Genomic DNA, 22,263 nt, shown 5'->3' with positions numbered 1-22,263 from the left:
AATGAAGCCATTTCAAATCTTTGACCATACCTTAGTGATGAGAATTTCACCCCCTCTGTGCCTATTTAATATTAAGAAATGAGTTAAATAGAAGTACTGGCTGGATTTAGTAGACTGGAGAAGAAAAACCTTTAAGAAAAGCTTCACTGCAGCCTAAGAGAAAGAGAGAGATTCAACCCCATGGACTTCCAGTGGGATTTCCGCACTCATCTCCCTTAGTTTCTTTGAAGTTCTGACTTCACACATCATGAGCTCATTACTTTGTGCTGCCATTCTGAGGCTTCCTCTTCTTTCTTTTTCTTGGCCTCCTCTAGAAGTGCAATCTTGGCAGTGAATTCAGCAAGTTCTGCTGCCTGAAACAAACAAAAAAATGAAGTTTTAATTTGGTATCATTTTGGCTCTGCAATGGAAGAAACCAGAGCCTTTGCTGTGATCCGACTTGAAAAGAGTTAGTTACCGTCCATCACTTCTCCACTATGAATAGAAATTTTAAGCATACATGACAGAAGGAATGAATCAGTACTCTCGCCTGATGGAAGTAAAACCAGAAAAAAAATAATAAATTACCTTCTGCACTTACAAAGCTTGCTGGGAAAGAGCAAGCTGCAGTTACAAATTAGCATTTGGGATTGTTTCATTTTAATACAACTTTAATGGTTCCACCAATAAGATTATGATTCTGGATCATAATCTCAGTACTATTAAGCTAAATCTTGCCTTCAGAATTGTGTGCTAAGTTTACAGAAGATCAAAAGTTGAGAAATCATTTCTTCTACTATTTTCGTGCCTCTCAGTTATTATGCGCAAATCTTTAATTAGAAGTAGCCTAGTACAGAATGTGAGAAGATACTGTAAAAGCTGGAAATGGGGGGAAAAAAAAAAAACACAAAAAAAACACAAACAAAAAAACCCCCAAACCACAGTGTCACCAACTCCCCACCACCACCATCAAGCTTCAGAACAGACCTGCCTCAGAGAACAGGCTTCCCAGTGGACTGCAGAAGGAAGCTACTCTTGTTCTCAGCTGGATAAGCCTGACACTATTAGAAAGAGAATGTAGTGAGTGTTGTGAGTCTGAAATGCCTACTTCATCATCTAATTTCCTACAGCTCCAAAGTTTGAGTTTTTTTTCTTGCAAGAAGTGGCAAATCTAATGTAGCTTTCTAAAAAAGTTCCCACAACGATCTGTAACAACATTTCACATACTTTTATCTGTGTTTCAACATACTTGTCCATTTGACAAAATAGATATAACCAAGAATAAAGGCTACATTTTCAACTGTCTTTTTCAATTTGTTTCAAAACAGGGTTAAAAGCTTCTTACTAGCTGCTCCTGGTTCTTCATTTGATCAGCTGCCTGCTTGGCTAGAGCAGCTTTAGCTTCTTCAGCTGCTCGACGCTCTTTTTCCAGGCGCTCTGCTTCCTCTTTTGCACGCTTTCGCTCTTGATCCAGTTCTAGAGCTCTTCTAGTCTGTTCCTCTAGCTCTGCCAAAAGGAAAGTTTGCAGACAACATATCACCGCCCAGCTCTTCCTCACATGTAACACAGATAACAGCTGTAACATGCTCAAAATAAAGTAACCTAGAAAGCTGACAAAGATTTACAAGGCTGCCTCAAGCTAAGAAGAGCCATTGAGCATGTTACCTGAAGCTATGCTCCACGTCTGATTTTTTTTCTCCCCCGGCTCTTTACAACATACTGTGGATATACTTCATCTCACCTGACAGTCCAGCATTTCAGAAAATTATCACCTCACTGACAAAACTAAACACCCAAATACATGTACGTATACATGCACATATACCCTTTCTCTTACTACCGAGGAGATTTTCAATACATTAAATCATACTCCGACAGTAAAAAAACAAAAACTCTTCTACTCTATTGAAATGCCTGACAAAGATTCCTTAATTGCTACAGACAATTTAGGCCTCCAGCAAAGTGACCTAAGACCTATTGGAAGGGTCGGAAAAATTGTCTGTAGAACAGAGCCAGAAAGATACAAACAGCAAAATTTTAAATCGAGGGAGGGATAATAGTTGCCTAGCTGCCTGGTTCACAAAATACTGCTATCTAAAGGGAACAACTCTGAGTGAAATAGGAAGAAGTAATAATCTACCAGTACTGGAAGGTAAGATTTGCACAGCCAAAATACAGTCCTCTGATGTGCAAAATAAAGTTACTACAAAAAAAGGCTTTATGAAGTTCCTTGCTGATTCTAATGAGAATTTCTCCACTATGTTTTTGTCTAGACATAGCTGCCATAGATTCCTTCACCAGAGAACCTAAACAATTGTTCAGTTATTGGAACGATCCATTTGCTCTTCACCACATGCTTTAATACTGACAAGGCATCTCCCCAGGTATGCTGACACATGCTTAATCTTTGCACTTGTAGTTTTAAGTAGGTCTCGTGTAATCAATATTCTTCAGTTGGTTTCCCAGCCCTACAACTTCAGTTATAAAATTAAATCAACAGCATTAGAAGTATGTGGAGTTGTATAAATGCAATAGTTAAATATTTATGCATTTCATTTATTTTTCTAAAAACACCACTCAAACAAAATCTCACCATGAAGATGGAGAACACTTAACGACCAAGTCAACAACAGAATGCAAACACCATTTATATAAACACTTTTCCATATGTGAATGGAAGGCTAAAAAGACCAACACCACATGAACATTATGTATTGCATCAGAAATTAGGCTATATTGCTTACAAGACAATATACATTGTTAAACCTTTAGAATCACCCCGACACTGTTTTGTCCTGGGCTAAATAGCTCTCCCTTAAACAATTCCAAGGCACAGTTCGTGTGTTGCCTGCCTGGATACATCCAACCTGTTCTGCATTGAAAAACTGAAAAATGCACAGGCAAAGCTGGAGAACAATGCCAGGCATATGTAATTTATTTGTGTAGATTTAGTCAGTGATTCTCTCTGTCGTGCCTGAAGCCAACAGTTATGAACAGAAGAGAGGAACAAAACTTTTATGAATGTGAACCAAACCTAAAGCAAAAAAAATGACATGGAGAGGAGGGACTGGGAAGTAGCAGAGGCAGGGACTTTACAGAACTGTGATAGGTGAAACTACATTTATCCACTAAAATCTAACAAGATTTTAATTTTAAAATTCTCTAATCTTACAAGGGAATAAGAAAATGAAGGAACAAGAAATTTCCAAATGGAAAGATAAATTCAATAAAATCCTAGAGGAAGCACTTTTGATTTTTCCCAATTTCCCTGCTCTCTCCATCTCCAGGTTTTCAGCACTTCAAGCATTTTATAACTCTGAGTTGAACTGTGCACACATTAATTTCCTTTTTATTAAAGAAAATTGAAATTTTTGCTATTTTAGGTACTGGTTTTATATTACAAATATATACACATATGCACGCACACCATCTTTTAGCTCTTAACATTGAAAAATATTCTCTCTTAAGTAATACACCACTAAATTCTTTTTGTTATTATTAGTAAAATAAATTTTTAAAAAAATTAAAAAAAAAAAACCAAACAAACCACACATACCAAGAGAACTGTGGAACTGAACTACCCAACTGAACTAAACATTAGCATCAGATATAAGAAATCCAGGACCAGTCAGAGCTCACCTTTCTGAGCTTTCATTGTTTGTTCCTCAATTTGTCTTAAGCGTTCCATTAATTCTTCCTTTTCTCGCTCTATTCTTTCCTTCTCCTTTTCTGCTATCTCCCTTTTCTTCTTCTCATTTTCTAATTGTGCCCTGAAAAAAAATAGTAAAAGGTGTTTTTTTTTTAACCTCAAACAGATCAAATTCTACTCTAAAGATGCTGGTAGGCTATTTTTTAGTTAACTCAGCTAGCAGAGAAGCACGTAGTTTTACCTATTTCAAATTCAGTTTACAATGCAAGAAGAACCAAGTTTCTGTTTCAAAATACCGTACAGAAAAACAATTTATGACCAGAACTGACTAGCAACCTTTGTTATGGTTCAACTAGGTAAATCCACAATTATACCTGCATTTTAGACATAGATGATGTTTCATCTGGGCTAGAAATGGCAACGGTATTTTTTTTAAATATACAAAGGTAAGCCATGACATTCTTCACTCAACTTGCTTTAAAGGTTCACCTGTAGAGTATAAAAGTCCCTAAGGATCAAGCAACAGAGAGTTAAGACTGTTTCACAGAAACATAATGAGAAACAACAGTACAGCTACTATTACTATGCTGAAAGCTCAAAAAAAGATACGGCTTTCTATTAAGACAGGTGAGCCATGCCAATCCACAAACCTGCTTACATACTACAGAAAGAAAAGCAGCTCTCTTTTCTAGAATGCTAAGATGTCTGATATTCTATGACTTAGTTTTCTTAAGAGGTTAGAAGAATTTTTTCCTGTTTCATGGAAGTTTGTTAATTACCTTTCCAATTGTTTCTGATGTTTCTCTTCTCTAGCTTGGGCCTTCATCTGTTGCACTTCAATTGTATCAGGTTTCCTCCTCCTCATGTACAATTCATGATTTCCCATACACAGTGCCAAAATTCGCTTGTTAATTCTCAGACGGGGTGCATAAAAAACAAAATCCTAGCAAAAATAAATGCAGCATATCCATTAATCTAAAAATAAAGATGTGACAAGACTCAAAGCATTACTGCATGCTTGCATTTGTTAAATTTAAAAACTTTCAAGTATTTTGACATTCATCCTCTGAGCAATTCAACACCATAATCTATAAATTTAGTTACTGTCAGAAAGTAACAGGATAAATTAAAAGTTATACATGGACTCCTCCACGTGGGTTAGTTAGTTTACACAAAATCATTTATTTAAACTTCTAAAAAAGTGAGACTAATCTCCACTCTACTTCTGAAGAGTTTTGACCTAGAAAGTCTCATGAAATGTGCTGCTCTAATAAAAAAAAAAAAAAAAACAACAGGGGTGAGGGGCCAGAGAATTTATCATCTTACACTGTGGCTTTTGAATACATCACAAAGTATTAGTTGAATTAAAACAAACAAACAGACAAAATCTTAAAAGTATCAACCAGAATGAAAAGAGAGAAAAACATACCATACTTCAAAAAATCAAAATTTCATCTTGATTACTGACTATTTTACCAATAAGAATAATAAATGTCACAAAATATTTACTCATGCCATAATGCCAGAGCAAGTCCCTGCAGGCTTGAATCTCTTCATATACAAAGGCATACTATTGTACACACTACTTACAGGGGCCTTTTTGTCAATTGGCTTTATGACAAATTTTTTGTCGTTAAAAGAGATGTTTCTTATTTCACTCCAGGGAAAACCAATCTTGGGTGTCAGCCTTCAAAGAGAAAAAGTTCTCATTAGAAGCAGCAAGGGTGTGCATTTTATTTATGTCCACTAAGTCTTAACTCCGCACCATTTTCACTATCACAGTTACATTTACAAAATGTAACAACAGTTCAAGCATATTTCACAGAATCACAGAATTATCAGAGTTGGAAGGGACCTCTAGAGATCATCTAGTCCAACTCCTCTGCCAAAGCAGGATTGCCTACAGCACATTACTCAGGACTGCATCCAGGCGGGTCTTGAAAATCTCCAGAGAAGGGGACTCCACACCCTCCCTGGGCAGCCTGTGCCAGTGCTCTGTCACCCTCACCGTAAAGAAGTTTTTCCACGTATTTGAACGGAACTTCCTGTGTTCTAACTTGTGCCCATTGCCCCTCCTCCTGTCACTGGGAACCATTGAAAAGAGCCTGGCTCCATCCTCCTTCAACCCACCCTTTAGATACTTGTATGCCATAATAAGGTCTCCCCTCAGCCTTCTCTTCTCCAGGCTAAAGAGTCCCAGCTCTCTCAGCCTTTCCTCATAAGGGAGATGCTCCGATCCCTTAATCATCTTAGTTGCCCTTCGCTGGACTCGCTCCAGCAGTTCCCTGTCCCTCTTCAACTGGGGAGCCCAAAACTGGACACAGTATTCCAGTTGTGGCCTCACCAGTGCAGAGTAGAGGGGGAGAATGACCTCCCTCGACCTACTGGCCACACTCCTCCCTATGCAGCCCAGGATTCCATTGGCCTTTTTGGCGACAAGGGCACATTGCTGGGTCATGGATAATTTACTGTCTACCACAACCCCCAGATCCTTCTCCTCCGAGCTACTTCCCAGCAGGTCTGCCCCTAACCTGTACTGGTGCCTAGCATTCTTCCTCCCCAGGTGCAGGACCTTGCACTTGCTTTTGTTGAACCTCATTAGGTTCTTCTCTGCCCAGCTCTCCAGCCTGTCCAGGTCACGCTGGATGGCAGCACGGCCCTCTGGAGTGTCAGCCACCCCACCCAGTTTGGTATCATCAGCAAACTTGCTGAGGATACACTCTGTCCCCTCATCCAGGTCATTAATGAATATATTAAACAAAATTGGACCGAGTATTGACCCCTGGGGGACACCACTGGTTACAGGCCTCCAACTAGACTCTGTGCCGCTGATCACAACCCTCTGAGTTCTGTCACACAGCCAACTCTCAATCCACCTCACTGTCACCTCATCTAGCCCATACTTCCTCAGCTTCCTAATGAGGATGTCATGGAAGACAGTGTCAAAAGCCTTGCTAAAGTCAAGGTAGATGACATCCACGACTTTCCCCTCATCCAGACTTTTTTTTTTCTTTACACATTATTCCATTAAATGAATAAACTACATAACGAATAAATTACATGGCACTGTAAAAGAAAGACTTTCAATTTGTGACTTATTCTACTAGCATTAAACAGATGCTAAACATCACAATCATGTACTGATACTCTATAAGCTATTGACAATTTTATATTGAATATATTAGAATAACTATTTGAGAAAAATCTGATATTTCAAAGACAGAAATTAGGTTAGCCTTCAGCAACGTCGTACTTAAATTTAACTCACATGTAAGACAGATGTTCTTACATTCCCAAGTTCAAGTTAAATTTCCCTTGCATCTTAAGTAGAATAAATTCAGTTCAGAAACCACTACAATGCTATGCACCAACTGCATAACTGTAAATATTTTTCTCCATGAGCACAGAAAGTTTTTTCAATTCATATTATCTTAATTACAAGCATTAGAAAATGTTTAAGTATTTGATTGCTAACTGTCAGGTGTTAAAGAATATCAAAAATTGGTCGATCATTCAATAATCTGATCTGAACATTTTCTGAATATTTCCTTCGTTCGGGAGTTATATTGCCATCTAATGGCAATTAAGGCTTACAGAATTTTGTTACAGAGTATATGCATCGAAGAGCCTTAAGTTTCAGTTCAGCTGACAGCTGTTATCTGCCATTTGAAACACCATGTTTAACTTCAAATCACTGTGAAAGGACCATTGACATCAGATACTACTAGCAAGTGTTTGGAAAGAAATAAAAGAATAAGTCTGCTGTTCTGTTTTCAGATTCTTCAAATTTGGTACATTTGAGCTTTATTCCTCTTCAAGTAGGACAAATATTTGATCTCTTTATCAAGACACAAGATCTTCTATTTTCTTTGATGTCTAAAGGTCTCACTTTTAGATACCAAAGTTTTTCATGCTCTAACAGCTACAATCCTAGTTGCTGCTCTTAACAAAATGTTTCTCATTAAATATGTTGCTCAGCTTTTCAATGTCCTTTTCATCATGACTCAAGTAGTCTTGAGGGAGTGAAAAGTACAGGAAAAAACATATAAAGATGGTCTAGCTATCATACATCCATATTAAGCAACATAAATTAAAGTTGCCACTGAACTGATCTTCCTTTCCCTTCTTTTGCATTCCCATTTAAGCTTTAAAATTCAAATATTCTGGCAGTTAACATCTATCTCTCTTTTTCTGTCTTTTACATAGATTAAGTGGTCTTTAAGAACCTGTTTTGCCAGATGTTAGTGAACACACAATAAGATGGTTTTCGTATAATCTCACATGGGATCTCCTAGAACAGAACTGCAAAATAAGTATTAGCCACTTACTTATCATCATGCTCATAAATATTTAGACCCAAAGCATCAACTCCAAGCCACAATTCAGTTCCTTTTTTATTCTTTATTTCAAAATAGTTGACTCCATACATTTCCAAGTCTTGTGCTATCTTAAGGTATTCCATCATAGAATCTTCCCTGATGAAAGAAGAAAAAAAAATGGCATAGCATAGACAAATCAAAAGTACATTGTAAGAATAAGGGAACTGCAGAATAACTAATTAGTGTAAAATTCAGTTAGGAATTAAATCTCTTTGAAATTCATGAGTACATTGACTCAGATACTTATAGAGCTCTACACCCTAATACCCAAGTACAGTCCAGTCATCGCACTTTGTCTTTTCACCCCATGAGCTAAGCAAATACTAAATCTATTTTAGAGGCAGGCAACTGTGGACAAAGGCAGTTGACAACCTTATCATGTAGGTAAGCCAGTAACCTTATTGGAAATTCAGCCCTCACTGAAGCTTTCATGAAAGTTTTTGATAAATGCCTACCCTGGTCGGAATAAAAGCAAGCAGTTTCCAAACAAACATGCCACTTCCCAAAATAATCTTAACAGTAATAAAAAAACCTTAAAGGTCTTGGAACATTTTATTTTTTTTAAACGTAATTACCTTAACATTCCCCTGTGCTCTTCATGCCAGTTCTGTATTCTTTCTTCCCACTGTTCTTTTGTCAGTTTGTGCTGTTCTAACACACTGTGAACAGAAGTTGTTGCTATTAAATGACACTGACAACCTATTTAACCTCTTAAAGTTATAAAAATAAGTTGGGTTACGCAGCATAACATATGCTTCAATTGAATAAACTTAAACATGACTTCCTATATACTCATCTTTTTAACCCTGACACAGAAACTTTGTATTTCAACAAAAACACTTTTAAAATAGTGTGAAATCACTTCTTTTTTCATGGCATTCTATACTCTTTGTACTACAAAAATAATACCATGGCATATCTCAACTTTCAGTAAAGTCATAAAATGTAATGTTTGGAACTCCTGAAAATACAGACCTATAAAATCCTCATACAACAATGCTGAAAGTTAATCTCTAGGTATACACAGGTACACTCAAGCTTTCTTTCTGCTGTCACTTGAAAGACAAAGTAACACATTAAGATAAGTCAGCAGATTAGTTTCTTGGGGGTTGGGAGGGGATTTTTTTTTGTTTGTGTGTTTTTCAACAATTAAAATCACTAGTGAAGCAGTTTCAGAAAACTATTTGATGTTTATCTACAGCCAGCTGCAGTGATGGAATTATATTTGGACCTACTAGAACTTTCAATGTAGTACTGCACTAAGAAACCAAATGCGTATGATAACTTTATTATGCTTTTATTCCATGCGCCTAGCATTCAAGCATTCCTAGAGAAATTATTTAAAAGGACAATTTAAAAAAAAAATAAAAAGGAACTGCAAGATAATGTCACTAAAGAAGTCAGAACAGTTGTTTTCCTTCCTGTTTCTTTACTCAGGAAAGTAAGGATTTACTACTTTTCCCCTACATTTTTAGCAAAGTACAATAAAGAAGAGACTGAGTGATGCAGAACATACTCATGCAGTGTTTCTTCTGTTCTGCTTCTTCAGACAGGATCTCTGTTCACTTGATTTGCTACTATGCCCCGTATCTACTGATGTGCATTTTTCACTGGTATCCATATCACATTTTGATTTGCTTAGTGTGTATCCCCGTTTCCTCCTCAAAACTGAGGCAGTTCTAGTTTTTGCACCTGCACAAAGCTGATGCGTTCATAGCTCAACGATACAAGAACATGCAATGAGAAGACATCCTTTTTGTTTGTTTATTTTCTCGTCTTTAGCCTTGAATATAAGTATAAGCCCTAAATGTAATACTTACAGAAGCCTGTAACAGAACGCATAAAGTACAACAGCCTGCTTTGGCTGTAATAATCTAAAAGCATCCTGGCAGTCATTTACAAGTTTCTATTACATAAAAAAATTAATTCCAAGTCTTCTAGGACAATGTTAATTTATTAAAGAAGTTCTGTAATTAAACCAAGCCTGATTTTTACATTATGATATTTACATTGTGAGCTGCTTTCCACTGTTATTTCTTCTACTCCTCCAGCAGATATTCACAAAATGTTCAAAAGCTTTCATAGTATAATATAAAGATAACAATCAAAAAAATAAAGGACAAACCAGGATACACTATCCCGGGATTATGTCACACAAGGGCCCATCTGAAAATAAAAGCCCTGCTCCCAAGCTCTTCTTCACAGAATGATGAGGTTGGAAGTAACCTCTGGAGGTCATCTTGTCCTCCCCTCTGCTCAAGCAGGGTCACCTACAGCCAGTAGCCCAGGACCATGTCTAGACATTTTAATATCTCTAAGGAGGGAGGGACTCCACAAGCTCTCCAGGCAACCTGTGCCAGCACTTGGTCACCCACATGGTGACTTGTGCTTTCTTGGGCTTTCCAAATTAAGTTAAATTTCTCCTTCTATGGAAATGCTTTGCACTTTCCTCTTTTTTAAATGAATTTGAGTTGAAAGACATGAGGCAATGGGCACAACTGAAATATGCTTGAACACAATTTTTTATTTTATTTCTTTATTGCAAAGGTGGTCAAACACCGTAACAGGTTGCCCAGAGAGGTTGCACAGTGTCCATCCTTGGAAATATTCAAAACGCAACTGGAAAAGACCTTGAGCAACCTGCTGTAATTAGAATAGAACAGAACAGAATATTCCAGTTGGAAGGGACCTACAATAATCATCTAGTCCAACTGCCTGACCACTTCAGGGCTGACCAAAATTTAAAGTAAGTTAAGGGCATTGCCCAAGATGCCTCTTAAACACTGACCGGCATGGGGCATTGACCACCTCTCTACGTGAGTAAAGGGGATTGGACTAGATGGTCTTCAGAGCTTCCCTTCCAACCTCAAATGATTCTATGTTTCTATGACATCCTCAACAAAGCTGGCAATATCTTTGGAGATAACCATCTCATCATTTGGCCCTCTCCATTCTCTCTTCACATGCTACTGATGAAACATCACTGGCAGATACACAAGGAGTATAGCAACAGAATAACTCAGCAAGGACTTGATGCCTTATTGCTACCCAGCTCATAGTTTTGAGCCAAAAAATATGCAGTAGTTTTGACACATGAACATTAAGAATGTATAATTAACTGCAAAACTTTTCTCACCTTTTTGAGCAAAATTTTGCAAAGCTAGTCTACTTTGGGAAACAAGTAAATATTTTTGACATTATATCGTATGTTGTTCTGAAGTACTTTTATGACGTACTTGTTAGTTTTCTGGCAGGTCTCCTGGTGACAGGAGGCAGAAGAGGAATAATTGTGTTCAAATTAATACAAAAGCTATGTGCTCACTCAGTGCAGACTGGCACACGACTGGTTGAAAGCATACGCTGGGAAATCATGTGAACATTTGCCTACCGAAAAGGAGCATCTTAAGTATTTGAATTTATGTCATACACAAGCACTTCACTGTTCACAGGCTGTCATCGTAACTGAACAAATCCCAAGATTTGTGAACCAACATACTCAGTAATGACAATTTTACTGGTTCTACATCTCCCCGCCTTCCCAACAAAGGTTATTTTTCCAGAAAGAGGTACAGACTTCACAGTCACAAGAACAAAGTAAACAGCCCAAACCCAACTCATAGCCAGGATTTTTAAAAATCTGAAACATTTTCAGGAATATTTCTTTCAATACTTCACCACAACCCTTTTGAAACGCTTTTTTGCTTGCTAGAAAATTCTCAAGCTTAGTTACACTAAGAAGTGAGTTTCCACTTTTACTTTTCAAACCAAAGAGACAGAGCATATGACTTCTAAAGAAATCTCAAATTATTCCATGGGTCTCATTTCTTTGAAAACACATTAATGTTATATATTTAGTAAGCACACATTTGTCCATCACACATCACTATGGATTCATCTACACTAGAAAACTTTGCACACTTGTGTTGCAACACTTCTCTAGCTGCCAAAACATGCCAGGAGCATGGTTTCAGTTGCCTAAAGAAACAGAACTATAATCTTGGTGCATACTTTTCCTAAGCAATTAGATGAGTGAGTGATACAAAAGAATTTATACTCAACAGCAATGGCAACAATTTAGTTTCTAAATTTTCTGTCCAGGCTAGCATTCTTCTGCAATACATTTTATGTGCAATACACTGTGTAATTATTTTCAGGAAATTATTATCATTTAAGTGTAGAAAAACATCAAGAACTGAAGAAAAGGAGTAAGTATCAAAGGAACCTTAGTGACTTCTATATTCTAATTTAGCAGAAGCAAGCCTCCGGGAATATTAAATCATTTTGCAGTACTTTGGAAATTTGTTCAGCTAAGTCTGGGCAGATGGTTGTGGATGGGACAGGAAATAGGTTTCAAGAAACCCATGGTTGTGACGCTTCTTTGTTATGTAGAGTCTAAATTAGGATCTCTAGATTTTACTAGCAAAACAGGCACTCTTAAGAAAGCTACCATTAAATGCATATTATCACTTAATATTTTAATTACAAAAAAACATGCTGTAATCAAGTTCAGATGCAGCAGATAATGCAAAATCACATGTAGTCTCACTCACCGCTGAGGGAGAAGTCTGTCATTGGCTAGGTAGCCTAGCTTATGTATCTCCTTAGTGTAATCTCCATACTTGGACTGGACAGCATAAGAAGCCAGAAGAACTGCAGTTTCTGGTGGGCAATATATTTCATCATTTAAGATTGCTTCTTTGACTTGCAGGAAGAAAAGTCTCTGAGTTATTTCCTGAATTAATTCTTCAGATACGTCCTCTGGAAAAAACTTGGCCCTGAACTTAAACTGCAAGGGATTTTCTTTCCTTACATCTTGCTGGGTTACCTGAGGGAGAGGAATAAAGAAAGAAATAAAAAGAGCACTAAATTGTATATTAAATACAATTAAATCAGTAGTAATAAATTCTTTAGCTCCTCTACACTGAAACCTGGTGTTTTCTGACAAGCCTATTGTGGAATTCACTAAAGGTTCACATGGCACCAAACCAAGCACACCAATTTGGATAAATCAGACAATTTTGAAATACTCAAAAGCTGTTTAAGAGGTTTTTTGTAGGCTTGTGTGAATTTGTATTTATGACAATAAAGATCTGGAAAAATAGAAGTTGTAATACACATTAAAAAATCAAAACTATATCCAAGGATGAATTGCAGAAGTAACAAATTAGGCTCTAACAAGGTTTCTTTAGCAAGAACGACAGCATGTTTCTTCAATGTAAGTGTAAAGTTGGAGTCTTTTAAAAGTCTTTGAACTACTGAACTAAATACATATGCTTTGCTCCTCTGCAAAAAACATTAATTACATTATTTTTCTAGAATGGATAAACCCTATAATCATGATTTCTGTGAAGGTATCAGATGTGGTCATCTTAAGTGTCTACTTGAAATTTCAACAAAAACTCATTTTTATGTAGAATTTTCCATTTCATTTGGACTCAGCTTTCAGCACTGATTATGACTAAAGCAAAAACATCCAAAATTAAACTAATTTTAACATCAAATAACACAGTGATTGTTAAAAGGTACATTCATAATAAAATAAATCTTGTACATGACAATTCCTTAAGCATTTTATTACACATTTAGTTTTATGTGCATTGATAGTCCCTCTAGAACTTCTTCACTATACATGATATTATACATCTGTTTGCTTGACTTGTAGGAAGTATCAAAAACTGTAAATATAATGCAACCATTGAATCACATAACTAAGGCATCATAAGTACTACATTCAACATTTCAGATGTCAATTTTAAAAGTTTTGCTCACTTTTCATTATTGGCCATCTGCTTCTGATTTACATACACAGTATTTCACTTTAATCTCACCAGTGAACAATTAGTTGTGCTCTTGCATAATAAAACCTTATTTGCACATCTATTCTGTAATTTATCATATCTCATCTGTATTTAAGGCAAGTATATAAATAGCAACTTACAAGTCAGAGCCAGTTTATGATGATGCATTTAAGAATCAAATGTTACAAGCTTTTTTTTTTTTTAAAAAAAAAAGATAGATAACTGCCTTAGTCTAAGTTAAAGAAAATCAGCACACCCTCGCTGCTCCTGAACTGTACCAGCAACTCGACTTGCTAAAGACTTTCACAGAGCTGTCTTCTGTATTTTTTGCAAATGATGCACCAAATCCTGTAGTCTCCAACCACTGGAGACAAGTCATTAGGGCTAACAAAATATTTGTAACAGTTTATTACATATGAAACAAGACACGTATCAAACTCTAGGAGACAGCTTTGCTGGTTACCAGGTTTAACTCACTGGATTTACCACAGAAGAGAGTAAAGATTATATAAATGCAGACAGTAAGACTTGCTCCTAAAAACTTCCCAATTTACCTCCTAATACTGAAGATAAAAAAGGTATTCATGATTCAGTTGAACTCAAAAAACCTCTTTATTCTAAACAGTGACATTAATAACCTGACAGCCAATATTAAAACAAAAAGTGACCATTCAAATTCATAAATAGAACTTAAAGTAAAATGACGCTGTTCCCAACAGCTGGGAGATAAAAGGTGCTCTGTGCTGTTGTGGAAAAACAAAACAAAAAGAACCCTGCAACCTACCTATTACATACCTAAAGACAAGTTTAGGAGCCTATTATCGGTGCCTTGTTTAAAGATCAATAGCTGTATACGTGCAAATTCCTGAAGCTCAAATACTTCACACACACCCCCAACTGTAAAACATTTATTGCTACATAAAAATGGGACAATCGCATGAATTTATTTTCCTAATTTGTGCATCACCATGGTACTGGAAATACATCAAACTGTGTCTCCTCAAATAAATGTTGATGCAGCTTTGCATATTCCTTTATAACTAAGCAAACTTAACACAGTATTTTTGCTATTTAAAACAAATGAAAAGCAACTTTTCAACTAAATTTGAAGCCAGCTATACGTCACCTACAACTTTAAAACAGCAAGCCTTAGAAAAGTATACTTCAAACTGTACACTTGCCTAAACATTAGAGAATTGTTGTTACCTTTTTATTTAGCTTCAGCCAAGTTGAGTAGCCCTTGCTGTCCACATACTGCAGCCCAAAAAACCAGACTTCACGAAGACCAACAGTTTTCACCACCTAAAGATAAATGATCCATGAGCATCAGTAATCACTACAACAGGATTTTTTTTTAATGGTAATTAAGCTACAGAAACCATCTCAAACTGAAATATAACCAAGTTTCAAATGAACAACAACAACAAAAAAATAGTAGCAAAACCTCAGGTTCAGAGAAGCATTCACCTCAGTGTTCTAAATAAACTCAAACATCGTGTTGCCAAACTACCAACTGGAGTGTGCAGCTTACTGCATGAGTCAAACTCAGCACCTAAGGAGTACAAGGTAGCAAACAGAACCCCAATATTTCAAAGCATGTCTAGGAAGTAATCTGCAGACCCACAGAGAAGTCAGTCCATTTCAACAGAAGACAACTGGCGAAATTATAATAAAGAATAACACTTATCGACAAGTACAAGGTAATAAGGGTGAATCACCCCCTTCAAATATTTTTGACATCTTCTAAGAGCTAATGATAAAAGGGATAAGAATGATCTAGCTGATAAACCATACACAGATTTCACATAAGATTTCTGATCAGCTCCATCACCAAAGGCTACCAAAGAAGCAAAACTGTCCTTGAAGAGAGGGAAGGTCTTTTTATGGATATACTAGTTAAAAAGAAAGAAAAAAATAAGCAAACTGTTTTCACAACAGACTTGTAGTGAAACCACTAGGGAAGTCCCCCAGGACTTCATAGGTCATCTGCAAAAAAGGATGAAACTGATGTGACAAAATCATCTGCAGAAAACCTTCCATAAAGATCTGTGAATGAACAGTAAAAAGGAAGATGAACCTCAATAAAAGATAATATTTAATAAAAACAAAATACTGTACATAAAAGACAACCATTTTAATTATGTGAGCAAAGTTCTTGTTGTAAAGGAAAAATGCAACAAAGCTGTTATATTACTATACACGTCTACAGTATTCCCAAATCTCTAGTACTACATATGGACTGGTCACATCAACTTAAAAAGGATGCTGCAGCACTGGAAACATTTCAGAAACGTTGAAAAGAATGATCAATGACATGGAACATTTTCTGCACAGCTAAGACAAGAACTAAGGCTACTGACAGAAAAATGAGGAAAGGAAAAATATGATATACGTCTATAAAACTTGCAGGGCATGTAGAAGGAAAATAGAGAACAATTATTCATTACAATGTAAGAATTAAGAGAATCAACAGAAATCATTAGATAGCAGGTTCAAAGCATATAAAAAGAAGTATTTTACTACACATAGTATAACGGAACTGTTGAACTACCTTACAAATCTTTTGCCTAGTAGAAGTACATGTGGACTCAATAAGCAATTAATCAGAAAGGTCCAGCAAAGATTATTAAATAACTGTAAACTGGCTCCAAAACACCCAGTATGGCGGTACTTACATATGTTCTCAGGTTGGACCATGCTGGCAAGCTGGTTTACTGAAGGCTGTTTTATGGAAGCATTCAGATGCATGTGAAGTAAATAGAATTTTACACACAGATCCTCCTCCATTTTAAAGTAGTACTATCGGGTTGCAAAATTAAGATTTTGAAAATTAGAAAATGTCACAAGATAGCTGTGCAAACTTACTTCTGATGCCTTGCATATTTGTATTATTACTTAACAATCATTCAAGTGCACCTTTTTTCCCCTCTTCTACCCTTTCATCTTCAAGCTCCAAAGCACAGAACGGACAATGTTCATGGATCCAACCCGATTCCTGTAGTGAGCAGTTAATTCCTACATCATTTACTTCAGAACATAAGAAATGCTATGAACAAGATTATGTTACTAATATGGTCCTGAGTAGCATTAAAAACGGTGTCCCAACTCAGACATTTCAGACCTACGGCCTCTTTTGGCACAGATCCCCTATATGACACTGGTTGAACTACTTATCGCTTTATCAGATGACTCTGAGAACGCTCTTTACTTTCCAGCTGTCAAAGTTGAGCCTTTGTACCTGATCAGCTCTCTGAGCTCCAGAAGTCAGTAAGAACTGCAGATGCTCAACAGCTCTGCCTGTAAGGAGACAAGTGCTTATGCTCACGTCAACACATTTTGCTCCCACCTGCTAACTCCTGCCCTTCAACTGAGGTGCACATTGCACATTATTTAAATACAGACAAGTTGTCTCCTGCAACAGAGTTACACATGCCTGCAAAACAACACTAAAACCAGCTTACACATTAGTCTGTTTTACTTCAGATCCACGAATAAGCAAAGAGCATCATCTATCATTGCCTCTCAGCTCAAAGGGAAGAGGAAAAAAATTTTCTGAAACTTTGTACCAAGATAATATAAGCACTTATGCACTGCAGTAGCATGACTGGAAAAAATAAGAGCAGAATGAGAAACTTAAGAGTTTGATTCTGACTCAAAAGATTCATTAAGTAGTTTCAGGCAAGTCTTCATCACATCTGTAGAACAGATTTATTCACCATCCCATCCTACAACTTGACTATTAATAGGCAATAAAAACTTCTTGGAGAATAAAAGAAACCAGAGCAATAGACATGTTTTGGCAAATCAAAACATATGCATAAAGAAAACTTAGCAAGAATTTCATTGGGTCAGCTTCCGAAAGATTGTAAGGGAGGTTTCTAAGATATCTGGAAAGGACAGTGGGGTGTAACTTGAAATAAAGGAAGCAACCCTCCCATTCTTTCTGAATGGCAACTACAGTAAAGCAGAGGTACTGATGGTCAGTGTTAACAACTTATTGAAAACAGCAAAACAAAACAACCCCCACCATTACCACCAGTGTGTGGAAACATACCCACCACAGGGTTCTTTCTGTCCTCGGAAACTTAGAGATGCTAAATTGGTTGACTAAAGGAGGATAGATCCCCTCTTGCCCATTCTGACAACTGACAGGACAGACAGAAGGACTAGTGATAAATATGTTAAGACACCTTCTGAAACATGAGTAATTAAAAAAGATGGTTTTTTGCAGTAAGAACTTTACTGAGTTTCGCAATGGAAGAGAAAAGAGAACGGCACAGACGTCAAATGCTGAATTCTCATCTGGTAGCAGATGAAGATGATGAAAACACACACATGGAAATGGGAAACAAATCAACAACTCTAGAAAATACCAATTAAAAGCTTAAAAGAACCATTGACTGAAAAAAAGGACAAGTTGTTCACCAAAAACATAGAGGAGCACTAGAAAACAGCAAAATTCATGGACAGGTTATTTTCTGCAAGCAATAACCAACAAGTCTACTGTCATGTCCACCACCATTTCTGCATAAACTTTGAAGACCAATCCTCTCAATAACAATGCTATTCAATTCTCTTTCTGTAGAGAGAAAGCATAACTTTTGTCTGAAAATTTCATGCTGGTTTTGCAGTACAGTTCAGCTCTTGATGTTACTCTGTGGAACTCATATGAATTTAAGATCAGACCAAAAATGCTTTTCTCCTCACACATAACTGTGCAGGTTGATTTTGCTTGACCCAACAATTTTTCAATTTACACTTCCAGAAGTTGATTGTAAGATGGTGAGATGTCAAACACCACACAGTGAATTAAGGAAAAAAGTTGAAGACAGCATGAAAAAGAATTCAGAGCTGTATCTTTTTTCCAGGCTTGTGAATGCCCCAGTTTGGATGAACCTGATTACCTGGGCACAAGACGTTACACAACAGAATGTCACCCCACCCAGTACTGCATGGCAGAAGATAGCAAAGGTTGGCAAAAGACAAGTAACAGCTTGAGGCTTCTGTGCCACAGAATACCATACTTTTTATTTGATGGTGGTGTGGTTGGACAAAAAGCGGGACAGCCCCTTTCTTCACAAACTCTTTGTAAGGGTCATGAAGTCTATTCCTATGTAGAGGCTGAAGACATACTACTACTGATGTTAGCGAAAGGGGCAGGGTGTAGAAGTGTTAAGAGTCAGACAGTCACTTCAAACAAAAATTGCAAATGAAATTTTGTTCATCTAAAAGAAAAAGCTCAGTGTTACAAAACAATAAACATTCTCCTCTTTTCAACTTATACACTAAGACATTTAATCAACTCTTCAAGGTCAATTAAAAAGTTTAAGAGTTCTTAAAGAACTCTTTCAATGTGTTACTTTCTCTTAATACCCATCATTACATACTTTAAGCATCTATAGTGGAGTGGACAAAAACAACAGTTCTACTAGACACAATTGTTGATATGGTTAAACTGTTTTTGAAGAGTAATTTCAAATATTTCTGCATTTTTAACTAAATGCACACATCTTGGATCGAGACAATATAACATATTTATTGGTTTCTTGAAGAAAAATAAAACAACACATTGACAAGCTTCTATTCTTAACATTTTTTAGAATGCTACACAACCTAGATAAAAAAATTGTTTCAAGATTCTGCTGGCTAACATCACATGAAATGAATGTGAGAACAACCCTTTTTAAGAAGTCATTCATTTAGCCTGTTTGACTGGTGCAGGACAGAGACACTATGAAGTGAGCATGTGTAGTTCTGATGGGTCTGCAATCCATAAGCACATTAAAGCCATAATTTTCACTTTTCCACTTAGTCTTTTGGTTTCTTTGTTGGGTTTTTGTGTTTTTTTTTTTTTTTTTTTTTTTAACTTAAATTTCAAACTGGGTCCTAGGACAACATTACTTTTCTAACATTTGGGAAGTGAAAAAGTATCTACAGCTTCCGTTCTTGGGAAAAAAAATAAGACATTAGCTTTCTTTAATGAACTTTCATCATTACATTCATTCTTAAATAGTGAAGGCTATATAAATTTCTCATACGTGTAATTCTAACAATTATATTGCAGTTGAAACTATGATGATTAGACATAAAAAGTACCATTGATTTCAAAGCAGTTTTATACATGATTCAACTGAAGCTTCACTGTTAACCTATTTACACAGAATTGTCTTTAAATTGAATACATTCCATGAGAAGTAACAAGGAAGTTCAAACAGAGTATAGCTTCGATAATGTAAGGAAAAACATAATCTATACATGAGAACACTTCTGCTTTCTCAAATTATGCCTTAATACCCACAATAGTTTTATGTGTTTGTATACATACATACACAGAGATACATATAAGTTACCTGATCAAAGAGCTGCTTGCCTGTCGTATTGGGCTGGATGGCAAATTCCAACTCTGCATCCATTGTGGTTACTCTGACATTGATCTACAGAAAAAAAAAAGTAATATTTAAATCATACTGTAACAGTGTAATGCTTCTATATACTGTGCTTAGCCTGTAAGAAACAATGTATGGTAAGTAAATTCTACAATTTTAATGGCCTTGCATATATACAGAACACAGCAGATATAAAAATGGAAAATTTCAATCTGCAAAAAATCTCATCTTTTATTTATTATACAAGCATATTCAGGATAATATTTAACACTAGGTTTGAAGGTCAAACCAGGGAACAAAGTTCAAAATCAATTTAATGGGATAGCTGATGTGACTACTGAACATTCAAAGAATATGGGAACATTCAGCTACTGGGTACTATCTTTCAGCAGACTTCCCAAATGTGTGCAAAAGAAAAAGTTCCTACCATATACATATCATTTTAAGGTATTTATACTTGGCAATATAAAAAGACAAGTAGCATCCTGCCCTGCCATTTCTAAAATTAAGAGGTTCGGTGGTTTTAAAATGTATAAGCCTAGAGCTTGTACACCTCAGGAGAGACTAATAGCAGATTTTTCATCAATGGAAGGAAGAACTATAGAAATAAGCTCCCCTTAATATCGAACCCATTCAATTCCCTTACTGCAAGACTGAAAAACCACTGCTGTTCAATGAACTTCTTCCTTCTACTGAAATAGAAGAATGTTTTCCAGATGACACCTGAAATTCCCTGTTTTTATTTGTTCTCAAACAAGCAGTCAAATATTCCAGAAGATATCTGGATGCCTACCTTACTTGGAAGTACAACAGCCTGTTCCAATTTCTCTTCAACTGGTACACACAGAAGTAAGAATTTTCATGAAACAGAACAAAGTACTAAATGCACAGTGCTGTCTTCTCACTGTTAGAATGCTCCTCCATTCCTATTACCAAAGTATCACATTTTATTTATCTTTATTGAATAGGACATAAAGCGTTAAAGGTCAAATCTATTTTGCTATAAATACAAAAACCAGAAACACGAAACTTCTTTGAGGCCCACAGATACCTTCTAATTTTTCTCCCTCTACTATAAAATATGGAACAGGAATAAATTAGGACTTGTATTACAGGTTCTTATGCTACTTGATCTATGCCTGTGTAAACCATTTCCATTAACTATTTCCCCAATTTTGCCACCAGGTGGAATACTTTGAGAAGTGAGAGTCTGGAAAAGTCTCCACAAGACGGAAGACAGAAGGCAGATCTAAGGCGCATAAAAGAGAACTGGATAGAATTTTGTCCCCGTGCAACAGATTAAACTTGTTCACTCCTTTCTTTAGTGTCAAGGTAAACAACTTTGGGCATAAGCTGGATACACAAGACAAGAGTAGCAGGAGTCTGAGGACCTCTAGGTTATAGACCTGCAAACAAGGAAGATAGGAGGAGGTTAGCAAACTTTTTTTTGTGTGCAAACACTGATAAAGAACAAGAGTTGAAGGCTTTGGAGTAAAAGATAGTAAACTTTTATTGCCAAAAAAATTAGAGGGTGTGTGACAGAAGGAGGGAAAAGACGTGTTTTCTGTAGATTCTCTCACTCTGCCCATTTCGAGAGGAAAAAAATATTTCTTATTCTCTAACAGAACAACCCATTTTAAATGGTAGGTCTAACTCCCTGCCAGTTGCACTGGTTTAAGTGCGGGCAGTTGCCCCTTAATTACAAGAAGTTAATTTTTTTAAAGCAGTTTCTCAATTTTAAAAATGAAGCCTATTTTATGACAGCTATAAGTAAGCACGTTACAAAGGATAAGGCTAAAATGTAACTTTATTAAATGCCAAAGCACTCTGTTATGTAACGGCACCATTGCCAAAACCAGAAGCGTCACAGAAGATCTAGAAAGTGCAGCAAGTTCAACTAAATGCAGCAGACTTCTTAAGAGTTGCAGCAGAAACTTCTTACATAAATATCCTAATAATGAATGTCATCTTCTACAAATTCAAGAACTAAAATACCCAAACAGTAAAATAATAGATGTAATACAGAGGCAAACTCAACACAGCCTGTAGATTCTGTTCGCTTCTGTGTATTA

At 36.4% G+C, this 22,263-nt stretch overlaps 1 protein-coding gene across 2 annotated transcripts in view; it reads right to left on the bottom strand.

The window, feature by feature from the left end:
* RDX (radixin) overlaps nucleotides 1-22,263 on the bottom strand; it is a 43,991-nt gene that overhangs the window by 4,168 nt on the left and 17,560 nt on the right. For both annotated transcript variants that reach the window (XM_082480620.1, XM_082480619.1), the window contains exons 3-12: nucleotides 20,156-20,239; nucleotides 15,012-15,107; nucleotides 12,558-12,832; nucleotides 8,583-8,666; nucleotides 7,957-8,103; nucleotides 5,219-5,315; nucleotides 4,408-4,571; nucleotides 3,619-3,749; nucleotides 1,325-1,485; nucleotides 261-353 (exon numbers count right to left, since the gene is read on the bottom strand). In XM_082480620.1, coding sequence (XP_082336746.1) covers nucleotides 261-353; nucleotides 1,325-1,485; nucleotides 3,619-3,749; nucleotides 4,408-4,571; nucleotides 5,219-5,315; nucleotides 7,957-8,103; nucleotides 8,583-8,666; nucleotides 12,558-12,832; nucleotides 15,012-15,107; nucleotides 20,156-20,239 — 1,332 coding nt within the window. The remainder of the gene's footprint in view (nucleotides 1-260; nucleotides 354-1,324; nucleotides 1,486-3,618; nucleotides 3,750-4,407; nucleotides 4,572-5,218; nucleotides 5,316-7,956; nucleotides 8,104-8,582; nucleotides 8,667-12,557; nucleotides 12,833-15,011; nucleotides 15,108-20,155; nucleotides 20,240-22,263) is intronic.

This window comes from Vanellus vanellus (assembly GCF_965231255.1).
Source record: "Vanellus vanellus genome assembly, chromosome: 1".
NCBI classification, from domain to species: domain Eukaryota; kingdom Metazoa; phylum Chordata; class Aves; order Charadriiformes; family Charadriidae; genus Vanellus; species Vanellus vanellus.
Note: the sequence above shows the minus strand (reverse complement) of the source record. Positions and strands in the feature narration are given on the sequence as shown.